The following is an 11,679-nucleotide window of genomic DNA, read 5'->3' as shown; positions in this document are numbered from 1 at the left end:
TGAGTGGCGCTCACACAGAGAAACTCACACTGCATACATCTGGACATGCGGAGTTTATTTATATCTATAACCAGTAATGCCAGTAACACGTTACTCTAATCTGACTACTTTTTTCCAGTAATGAGTAATCTAACGCGTTACTATTTCCAAACCAGTAATCAGATTAAAGTAACTTATCCAAGTCACTGTGCGTTACTATTTTTGTCATTTTCCTTACTAAAAATATATTTTTGCTTTCTTGTTGAGTCTCAGCAGGGGTTTTCCTGCATGGAGAATTACGAGGCGGTCGCCTCCGTCAGTCGAAAAAACTCAAGACAGGCAGTCACTTGCTCAGATTAGCCATGTCGTGATAATTAAATAATCATCAGAAATATATATTGTCACATTATCCTTCAGAAATCATTATTTGCATATTATTATTTGCTAGTAGCCTACAAAGTCATCTAAAGCCATTCCATAGCTGAATGTCTTTCCTCCGCTGCTCTGTCATTCTCCGTTCAGCAAAACTGCGCGTCGCGTCCCGGTTCCAGTCAGCTTCACGGTAAAGCTCACTCCATATGATATATTCCCGTTATAATACTTGATATGTTGATAAAAAAAAAAAAAACGTTTTCGAAGTAACTGTGGCAACACTGTTTATAACAGGTGATACAGGTGCAATGTCTGTTTTCCTGAATACCATCACGACTGAAACTGACACTGATTTCATACGCCAATTCCATAAACAATTATTAATATAAGTCACTTACACTTCAGATGCAATATTGAGTGTTTTTGTTCTATTTCAGCAGCGAAAATAGTTCCAAACAAAGATCACAGCAGAACCATAACCCGTCTCAGAGCAACAGTGTGTGTTACTGAATGATTCAGCTGCGAATGAATCAGTTGAATCAAAGATTCAATGATCTGTTCATAAACGACTGACTCGTTCTTGAATGAATCAGCCGTTTGAATGAATCGACTCAATGACTCGCTCGTTCAGACCTGCGCCACCTACTGGTGGTTTAGTTTCATGTTTAAACATTCTTTTCTTACTTGTATATTCAAAAAATATTTAAAATAATCTCGTAACATTATTTAATGCAGTTGTAATTTTTCAGTGTAAATTATTAATTTGATGCTTCTTGTTTAATTTATAGATCAAATTTAAGAATATAAACTGAAAGCTGAACCATAGCCTATATTTAACAAGATTATGGAAAAATGCCCTTTATAAAAGGTAAAAATATCACAAATATGCAGATTTAAAATATGTCAAAGCTGACTGAACACCGGTGAGAATATTGCTTCAGGATACATTTTATTTACAACACACACAAAAATCGATTTATTTTTTTCCGGACAAGTGAATGACAGATGAACTGGCTGAATGTGGAGCCCTGCCAGGGTCAGGGTTTAATGGACTGAACACACCACTGAGCGCTCATGATGTCTGCTTTATACACACGTGCATGAATATTCATAAAGACCCAGTGATGATGAACTGATGATGAGTGATAGCGGCAGGATGTCATGTTCTCATCTGTGTGTGTGTGTTTAGAGAACATCAAGGTGTCCGTCAATGACTTCATCATCAAAGCCGTTGCTGCCTCTCTCAGAGTAAGTCAGCTCACATTCAATCAGTGTGTGTGTGTGTGTGTGTGTGTGTGTGTGTGTGGTTTAAATCAGCTGTCATCAGGTGTTGTTGTGTCAGACCCTCTTTAGCTAATAGTGTATGATGTATGTGTGTTATCTGAGTGTAGAGACAGATGATCACGGTGTGTGTTGCCGAGTGTGTGTTGCCGAGTGTGTGTTGATGAGTGCGTGTTGATGAGTGTAGAGACAGATGATCACGGTGTGTGTTGCTGAGTGTGTGTTGATGAGTGTAGAGACAGATGATCACGGTGTGTGTTGATGAGTGTGTGTTGATGAGTGTAGAGACAGATGATCACGGTGTGTGTTGATGAGTGTGTGTTGATGAGTGTAGAGACAGATGATCACGGTGTGTGTTGCCGAGTGTGTGTTGATGAGTGTAGAGACAGATGATCACGGTGTGTGTTGATGAGTGTGTGTTGCCGAGTGTGTGTTGCCGAGTGTGTGTTGATGAGTGTAGAGACAGATGATCACGGTGTGTGTTGATGAGTGTGTGTTGATGAGTGTGTGTTGATGAGTGTAGAGACAGATGATCACGGTGTGTGTTGCCGAGTGTGTGTTGATGAGTGTGTGTTGATGAGTGTAGAGACAGATGATCACGGTGTGTGTTGATGAGTGTGTGTTGATGAGTGTGTGTTGATGAGTGTAGAGACAGATGATCACGGTGTGTGTTGATGAGTGTGTGTTGATGAGTGTGTGTTGATGAGTGTAGAGACAGATGATCACGGTGTGTGTTGATGAGTGTGTGTTGATGAGTGTGTGTTGATGAGTGTAGAGACAGATGATCACGGTGTGTGTTGCCGAGTGTGTGTTGATGAGTGTAGAGACAGATGATCACGGTGTGTGTTGCCGAGTGTGTGTTGATGAGTGCGTGTTGATGAGTGTAGAGACAGATGATCACGGTGTGTGTTGATGAGTGTGTGTTGATGAGTGTGTGTTGATGAGTGTAGAGACAGATGATCACGGTGTGTGTTGCCGAGTGTGTGTTGATGAGTGTGTGTTGATGAGTGTAGAGACAGATGATCACGGTGTGTGTTGATGAGTGTGTGTTGATGAGTGTGTGTTGATGAGTGTAGAGACAGATGATCACGGTGTGTGTTGCCGAGTGTGTGTTGCCGAGTGTGTGTTGCCGAGTGTGTGTTGCCGAGTGTAGAGACAGATGATCACGGTGTGTGTTGATGAGTGTGTGTTGATGAGTGTAGAGACAGATGATCACGGTGTGTGTTGATGAGTGTGTGTTGATGAGTGTAGAGACAGATGATCACGGTGTGTGTTGATGAGTGTGTGTTGATGAGTGTAGAGACAGATGATCACGGTGTGTGTTGATGAGTGTGTGTTGATGAGTGTGTGTTGATGAGTGTAGAGACAGATGATCACGGTGTGTGTTGATGAGTGTGTGTTGATGAGTGTGTGTTGCCGAGTGTGTGTTGATGAGTGTAGAGACAGATGATCACGGTGTGTGTTGATGAGTGTGTGTTGATGAGTGTGTGTTGATGAGTGTGTGTTGATGAGTGTGTGTTGATGAGTGTGTGTTGCCGAGTGTGTGTTGATGAGTGTAGAGACAGATGATCACGGTGTGTGTTGATGAGTGTGTGTTGATGAGTGTGTGTTGATGAGTGTGTGTTGATGAGTGTAGAGACAGATGATCACGGTGTGTGTTGCCGAGTGTGTGTTGCCGAGTGTGTGTTGCCGAGTGTGTGTTGCCGAGTGTGTGTTGCCGAGTGTGTGTTGATGAGTGTGTGTTGATGAGTGTAGAGACAGATGATCACGGTGTGTGTTGATGAGTGTGTGTTGCCGAGTGTGTGTTGATGAGTGTAGAGACAGATGATCACGGTGTGTGTTGCCGAGTGTGTGTTGCCGAGTGTGTGTTGCCGAGTGTGTGTTGATGAGTGTGTGTTGATGAGTGTAGAGACAGATGATCACGGTGTGTGTTGCCGAGTGTGTGTTGCCGAGTGTGTGTTGCCGAGTGTGTGTTGATGAGTGCGTGTTGATGAGTGTAGAGACAGATGATCACGGTGTGTGTTGATGAGTGTGTGTTGCCGAGTGTGTGTTGCCGAGTGTGTGTTGATGAGTGCGTGTTGATGAGTGTAGAGACAGATGATCACGGTGTGTGTTGATGAGTGTGTGTTGCCGAGTGTGTGTTGATGAGTGTGTGTTGATGAGTGTAGAGACAGATGATCACGGTGTGTGTTGCCGAGTGTGTGTTGCCGAGTGTGTGTTGCCGAGTGTGTGTTGCCGAGTGTGTGTTGCCGAGTGTGTGTTGCCGAGTGTGTGTTGCCGAGTGTGTGTTGATGAGTGTGTGTTGATGAGTGTAGAGACAGATGATCACGGTGTGTGTTGCCGAGTGTGTGTTGCCGAGTGTGTGTTGCCGAGTGTGTGTTGATGAGTGTAGAGACAGATGATCACGGTGTGTGTTGCCGAGTGTGTGTTGATGAGTGTGTGTTGATGAGTGTAGAGACAGATGATCACGGTGTGTGTTGCCGAGTGTGTGTTGCCGAGTGTGTGTTGCCGAGTGTGTGTTGCCGAGTGTGTGTTGCCGAGTGTGTGTTGCCGAGTGTGTGTTGCCGAGTGTGTGTTGCCGAGTGTGTGTTGATGAGTGTGTGTTGATGAGTGTAGAGACAGATGATCACGGTGTGTGTTGCCGAGTGTGTGTTGCCGAGTGTGTGTTGCCGAGTGTGTGTTGCCGAGTGTGTGTTGCCGAGTGTGTGTTGCCGAGTGTGTGTTGATGAGTGTAGAGACAGATGATCACGGTGTGTGTTGCCGAGTGTGTGTTGCCGAGTGTGTGTTGCCGAGTGTGTGTTGCCGAGTGTGTGTTGCCGAGTGTGTGTTGCCGAGTGTGTGTTGCCGAGTGTGTGTTGATGAGTGTAGAGACAGATGATCACGGTGTGTGTTGCTGAGTGTGTGTTGATGAGTGTAGAGACAGATGATCACGGTGTGTGTTGCCGAGTGTGTGTTGCCGAGTGTGTGTTGCCGAGTGTGTGTTGCCGAGTGTGTGTTGCCGAGTGTGTGTTGATGAGTGTGTGTTGATGAGTGTAGAGACAGATGATCACGGTGTGTGTTGCCGAGTGTGTGTTGCCGAGTGTGTGTTGCCGAGTGTGTGTTGATGAGTGCGTGTTGATGAGTGTAGAGACAGATGATCACGGTGTGTGTTGATGAGTGTGTGTTGCCGAGTGCGTGTTGCCGAGTGTGTGTTGATGAGTGCGTGTTGATGAGTGTAGAGACAGATGATCACGGTGTGTGTTGATGAGTGTGTGTTGCCGAGTGTGTGTTGATGAGTGTGTGTTGATGAGTGTAGAGACAGATGATCACGGTGTGTGTTGCCTAGTGTGTGTTGCCGAGTGTGTGTTGCCGAGTGTGTGTTGCCGAGTGTGTGTTGCCGAGTGTGTGTTGCCGAGTGTGTGTTGATGAGTGTGTGTTGATGAGTGTAGAGACAGATGATCACGGTGTGTGTTGCCGAGTGTGTGTTGCCGAGTGTGTGTTGCCGAGTGTGTGTTGATGAGTGTAGAGACAGATGATCACGGTGTGTGTTGCCGAGTGTGTGTTGATGAGTGTGTGTTGATGAGTGTAGAGACAGATGATCACGGTGTGTGTTGCCGAGTGTGTGTTGCCGAGTGTGTGTTGCCGAGTGTGTGTTGCCGAGTGTGTGTTGCCGAGTGTGTGTTGCCGAGTGTGTGTTGCCGAGTGTGTGTTGATGAGTGTGTGTTGATGAGTGTAGAGACAGATGATCACGGTGTGTGTTGCCGAGTGTGTGTTGCCGAGTGTGTGTTGCCGAGTGTGTGTTGCCGAGTGTGTGTTGCCGAGTGTGTGTTGCCGAGTGTGTGTTGATGAGTGTAGAGACAGATGATCACGGTGTGTGTTGCCGAGTGTGTGTTGCCGAGTGTGTGTTGCCGAGTGTGTGTTGCCGAGTGTGTGTTGCCGAGTGTGTGTTGCCGAGTGTGTGTTGCCGAGTGTGTGTTGCCGAGTGTGTGTTGATGAGTGTAGAGACAGATGATCACGGTGTGTGTTGCTGAGTGTGTGTTGATGAGTGTAGAGACAGATGATCACGGTGTGTGTTGCCGAGTGTGTGTTGCCGAGTGTGTGTTGCCGAGTGTGTGTTGCCGAGTGTGTGTTGCCGAGTGTGTGTTGATGAGTGTAGAGACAGATGATCACGGTGTGTGTTGCCGAGTGTGTGTTGATGAGTGTAGAGACAGATGATCACGGTGTGTGTTGATGAGTGTGTGTTGATGAGTGTAGAGACAGATGATCACGGTGTGTGTTGCCGAGTGTGTGTTGATGAGTGTAGAGACAGATGATCACGGTGTGTGTTGCCGAGTGTGTGTTGATGAGTGTAGAGACAGATGATCACGGTGTGTGTTGCCGAGTGTGTGTTGATGAGTGTAGAGACAGATGATCACGGTGTGTGTTGCCGAGTGTGTGTTGATGAGTGTAGAGACAGATGATCACGGTGTGTGTTGATGAGTGTGTGTTGATGAGTGTAGAGACAGATGATCACGGTGTGTGTTGATGAGTGTGTGTTGATGAGTGTGTGTTGATGAGTGTAGAGACAGATGATCACGGTGTGTGTTGATGAGTGTGTGTTGATGAGTGTGTGTTGATGAGTGTGTGTTGATGAGTGTGTGTTGATGAGTGTAGAGACAGATGATCACGGTGTGTGTTGCCGAGTGTGTGTTGATGAGTGTGTGTTGATGAGTGTAGAGACAGATGATCACGGTGTGTGTTGCCGAGTGTGTGTTGCCGAGTGTGTGTTGCCGAGTGTGTGTTGCCGAGTGTGTGTTGCCGAGTGTGTGTTGCCGAGTGTGTGTTGCCGAGTGTGTGTTGCCGAGTGTGTGTTGCCGAGTGTGTGTTGCCGAGTGTGTGTTGCCGAGTGTGTGTTGCCGAGTGTGTGTTGCCGAGTGTGTGTTGCCGAGTGTGTGTTGCCGAGTGTGTGTTGCCGAGTGTGTGTTGCCGAGTGTGTGTTGCCGAGTGTGTGTTGCCGAGTGTGTGTTGCCGAGTGTGTGTTGATGAGTGTGTGTTGATGAGTGTGTGTTGATGAGTGTAGAGACAGATGATCACGGTGTGTGTTGCCGAGTGTGTGTTGCCGAGTGTGTGTTGATGAGTGTGTGTTGATGAGTGTAGAGACAGATGATCACGGTGTGTGTTGCCGAGTGTGTGTTGCCGAGTGTGTGTTGCCGAGTGTGTGTTGCCGAGTGTGTGTTGCCGAGTGTGTGTTGCCGAGTGTGTGTTGCCGAGTGTGTGTTGCCGAGTGTGTGTTGCCGAGTGTGTGTTGCCGAGTGTGTGTTGCCGAGTGTGTGTTGCCGAGTGTGTGTTGCCGAGTGTGTGTTGCCGAGTGTGTGTTGCCGAGTGTGTGTTGCCGAGTGTGTGTTGCCGAGTGTGTGTTGCCGAGTGTGTGTTGCCGAGTGTGTGTTGATGAGTGTGTGTTGATGAGTGTGTGTTGATGAGTGTAGAGACAGATGATCACGGTGTGTGTTGCCGAGTGTGTGTTGCCGAGTGTGTGTTGCCGAGTGTGTGTTGCCGAGTGTGTGTGAGTAATGCTGTCGTCCTGCAGGAGATGCCAGAGGTGAACGTCATGTGGTCGGCCGAGGGGCCGCGGGCTCTGGACTCCATCCACATCTCCGTCGCCGTGGCAACCCCGCGCGGCCTCATGACCCCCATCATCAGAGACGCTGCAGACAAAGGGCTGCAGGAGATCTCCAGCACCGCAAAGGTCACGCCATCAGCCTTCACACAGTCCCAACGCCAGCTCTGAGTGCATGACTGAGCTCCATCACATTACCCATGGTGCATCTGAAGCTCAGTGCCCGGCTGCATAAAGCACCTTCAGTTTTTCCCTCACGTATGAACTGAAGGGGCGATTTCCCCTTATGGCTGGCTCACACTACAGGAGTTTTAGGCCGATTTACGAGATTCAGAGATAAAATCTTGTCCACGACCTCGATCGGTTCCGATGTTCGGCGCAGATTATCTGGTAATGTGAGACGTTCACAGATCAAATCTTGCCCCTCTCGATCTGCTCTCACACAAATCGGGCTCGCCCCGATCATGTCCAACATGTTTGATATTTATCGGGATGAGCAAGATTGTAATAACGTCAGTACTGTCACAATAGCCAATAGGAAACAAGTCTACAACTATGTATGTGCGCACGCTCTGTGTGTGTGTGTGTATGTGCGCGCGTGCGCGCTGTGTGTGTGTGTGTGTGTGTGTGTATGTGCGCGCGTGCGCGCTGTGTGTGAGAGAGAAAGCTGCAAACCATTGTTTCTTATAAGTAGAGACATTTCATAATGCATACTATACTAGCACCAATTGTATTTTCATATTACAGCACAAATCTACACTGTAAAAGGTGACACTGTCGCTTTTGAACTAGGCAGGCAATATTATAACGGTGAACATTCTAGCACACTATAGCCCTATTGGCACAGGATTAGTATATGTGGGGAGCTCTGGTGATTTGTAATAATTACAGAGAATGTCTGTGATCTTAATCACGTGCGAATCGGCCATGTCTGTAATATGTAAAGTAAAAATTCCCCCGCAAATGACCTTCCATATTCCGCCAAAACACCGGCCTGTGATAACATTAGTCCCGTGTGAATCGGCATCTATTTGGCCGGGATTAGGCGGATCGTATATAATGTTTGCAAGGTGTTTGTTTCCTGTGCGCATTTCTATCTTTATCTTTCACGAGGAATGGAGCTCGGCTGCATATAATGCGCACCGTTATGAGTTCCTGTGCGGCCGCGCGGATTATACTTTCACTTTAGAATGAGCACCAATTTGGGAGTAATTGCTTGAATGGTGTGTTTAATATTATTGTTAATGAAAAACACAAAAACAGAACAGTACAATGACAACTCGCTTAAATGGGCACTTTTACATTAGCTTTGAAACTGAATCTTCCGTCGTAGCTATATTGTTATTATTGTTCAGTTCAGTTTTTAATTGTAGCGTCTGTTCTCTAACTGAACGAAATTATTTTTTTTATTACTATAAAACAATCAAAATGATATCGATACGTCTGTTTATAATTTCATACAGCTATATCTATAACGAAAAAACATTAAGTCTTGACATCATATCCGGGAGATAGTAAATTCGAGTAAAATCACAGGCTGGCTTATACGGGATATGCGAATGCGCCACGCAAAACTCAGATGTGGGGAGTGATTTCGAAATCACACGAGGTGCCCAGATAATACTAATCCCGTGCGAATACTAGGTAGTAAAACTCCTGTAGTGTGAGCCAGGCATTACCTAAGAGAATAACTCAAGGGTGTTGCATATCATCTCTTAAACGCTTCTCTTAGGGAAACATTGAAGTGTTTGACGACAGCGATCCTGGATTCACGTTATGAAGTCTTGTTGCCATAGATACGCAAAACACGAACACTAATGCTGCGTTCACACCAAACGTGAGTAGAGCGGCAAATTCACGTCTAGTTTGACTCTTGAACTTTGAATGCATTCGCACGTCCAAAGCGAGATGGACACGCGTATAAAGCAAGAGTTTGAAGAGAAACTGACGCGCGTCCTTTTGTGCTGTTCATAGTGGTTTTGCGGCCGCGAAATTGAAGAATACTACTGTTATTGTGTCACGAAATGTAGTTTTAAGAGTTGTTCAGTGGAGAATGTAGTAGTTTAAAGCTCAAATCGGTGGTTTATTTGTAAAGATAGCGCCTATTTAAAGATGCTGTGAGATCCGCCTGGAACAGCCTCACCTCGGCTAGTCCTCCTGACTTCTGCCGCTGCTAAACCAGACATGTTTAAATTCACAATCTATAGCTTCGGTTCTATTATATGAAACATAGAGACATTAATGACTTGTTATAACGTCAAACGACTTCTTTAATTCTGTGAGTTTTTCTTCATCTCGTTCAGAAATGTCCGCATGACTGCAAGTGTTCAGTGTCAGTGGTTGAGATGTGTGATGGTTAAATCGGTTCTTTCATCGCTAAGATGGTCCAGAGGGTTCTCCATATCCCTAAAAACTCTTCTTGGCTCATAATGATCTTCAGCTGGTTCATAAGTTCAGCCATGTCGTCTTATTTTTGTCCACGTTACTCTTAAGGTTACGATTTCCAGACCTTGAGTTATACTTTGGGAAATGAGCGTTAAGGGGTTTTATGCAACACTTAACGCTTTTTAAGGGAACACTGAAGTGAAAAAACAGCATTTAAGGGGAATTCTCAGAGTTCATGATGTTTCACTTAAAGTAACACTTAAACCTAAGGGTGTTGCAGAAAAAAAACCTTAAGAGAAACATAAGGGCCAACTTAAGGGAAAACTACACTTAAAGCTGCACTGTGTGATATTTTCCCCCATCTAGTGGTGAACTTGTATATGACCATCCAGTGAATATTAGTTTCTGTTCCTCTCAATTCTGATTTCGTTTTAACTCCTACGGTGGCTGATTTAGTCCAAGATTAACATGTCTTCCAGTTCGACCTCGTCCACATTCGTCACGGAGCCATCGAGTGTTAAAACGCCAAAGGCGAAGCTTGAATTTACGGGAATGTCCCTCTTTGGCTAATGTACTTTCAAGATGGAGGATCAACATGGCGACCCGCATTCAAACCCTCACCCGTATGTGTTTACAATGACATATTATAAACTTACCAGAATACTTTATTACTTGAAAGAAGTAAATATACATTAATGAGCCCATATAATTTTGAAAGAACTAAGTGTTTTTAGCTAAGAATAAACTAAAAAAGTTACACAGTGTAGCTTTAAGGTGCTTTATGCAACCGGGCTCTGATATACTCTCAGATGTCAGTGAACATCCGCACACATTTAGAAGAGGATGTAGATATGAAAACACTCCAGCTGATGGTCTGATGTCTCAGTTAGTGTTGTTGATCTGGAGGGCCTGATGAAGATGATGATGACTCTTCCTCTTCTTCTCTCCCTCAGGCTCTGGCACAGAAAGCGCGGGACGGGAAGCTGTTACCAGAGGAGTATCAGGGCGGCTCGTTCAGGTGAATGTGGTGTCCAGGGCTGTGATTGGTTGACTCTGATCTCCTTCTGACCTGTAACCTGAGGCGTCTGGTGTGTTGCAGCATCTCTAACCTGGGCATGTTCGGCATCAGCGAGTTCAGCGCGGTGATCAATCCTCCTCAAGCCTGCATCCTGGCGGTGGGCGGCTCGAGGGCGGAGCTTCGGCTGACGGACGGCCTCCTGCAGACACAGCAGCTCATGACGGTCACTCTGTCCAGCGACGGACGCCTGGTGGACGACCAGCTGGCCTCGCGCTTCCTGCAGAGCTTTCGCTCGCACCTCGAGCAGCCTCAGCGCGCCGGCCGGCCCTAGAAACCGCCCGCAATTATGGGCCTTCGCTTATATTTATTCATTCAGATGTACATAGAGAGAGAAACACTGAAGTTCAAGGTCAATGTGTGAGAGAAGCGGTCAGTGCTGGTGAAGGGAAACCCACTGATGATCTCAATGTTTAAGCACCTTTACACACACACACACACACACACACACACACTACGTGTTACAGCAAAGCCATTGAGTCATGGGACGATCTGTCTATCTTTTTTGGATTACCAAATAACTCAATAAACTCAACCCTTCACATGTGTCTGAATCCTCTCGTTCCTGACCTCTGACCTTTGAGTGATTGTGTTTCGTTCATCTTCATATTACTGATCACATGACTCTCTCCAGAGAGTATTTATTGATGTATTACTAATTAAAATCGAATTAATAATATTATATATTAACTGGCCGAAGTAACGTGTAGCGTCTTAACCTCGTCATCGAAACGCAAAATGAAAGTCTCAAGCACCCAAAGCAATCCTCTAAGTTCTCTTTAATTGAAAAATGCATTTTCATTTATTCATAAACGGTTGCAACAACATTTATATGGAATAAAATTTGTGCCATAATTAAACAAACAAATCCAGCATTTTGCAAACAAACACTATCTGCTTCGCAAAGGAAATCTCGACTTGCAAACAAATAGAAAGTGATGTGCAAATACAAAGTCAGTTTGAGCGAGAACGCAGAGGAGTAACAAACATATGTGTTGTGTTTTGCAAATAA

The 11,679-nt window shown here is 45.7% G+C and overlaps 1 protein-coding gene across 4 annotated transcripts in view; it reads left to right on the top strand.

Moving 5' to 3' along the window:
- The window catches only part of pdhx (pyruvate dehydrogenase complex component X), a 30,332-nt gene extending 19,119 nt beyond the window's left edge, over nt 1–11,213 (top strand). For 2 of the 4 annotated variants that reach the window (XR_013815957.1, XR_013815958.1), the window contains exons 8-11: nt 1,541–1,599; nt 7,178–10,215; nt 10,546–10,610; nt 10,692–11,213. Coding sequence is in view for 2 of the 4 variants with exons in the window: in XM_079809170.1 (XP_079665296.1) it covers nt 1,541–1,599; nt 7,178–7,336; nt 10,546–10,610; nt 10,692–10,941 (533 nt within the window). In the remaining 2 variants the exon portion in view is untranslated. The remainder of the gene's footprint in view (nt 1–1,540; nt 1,600–7,177; nt 10,216–10,545; nt 10,611–10,691) is intronic. The other 2 variants (XM_079809170.1, XM_079809169.1) reach the window with 1 other exon arrangement.
- The last annotated feature ends 466 nt before the right edge of the window (nt 11,214–11,679 follow it).

Source organism: Gobio gobio (assembly GCF_949357685.1).
Source record: "Gobio gobio genome assembly, chromosome: 25".
NCBI classification, from domain to species: Eukaryota; Metazoa; Chordata; class Actinopteri; order Cypriniformes; family Gobionidae; genus Gobio; species Gobio gobio.
This window is presented reverse-complemented; position numbering and strand designations above follow the sequence as displayed.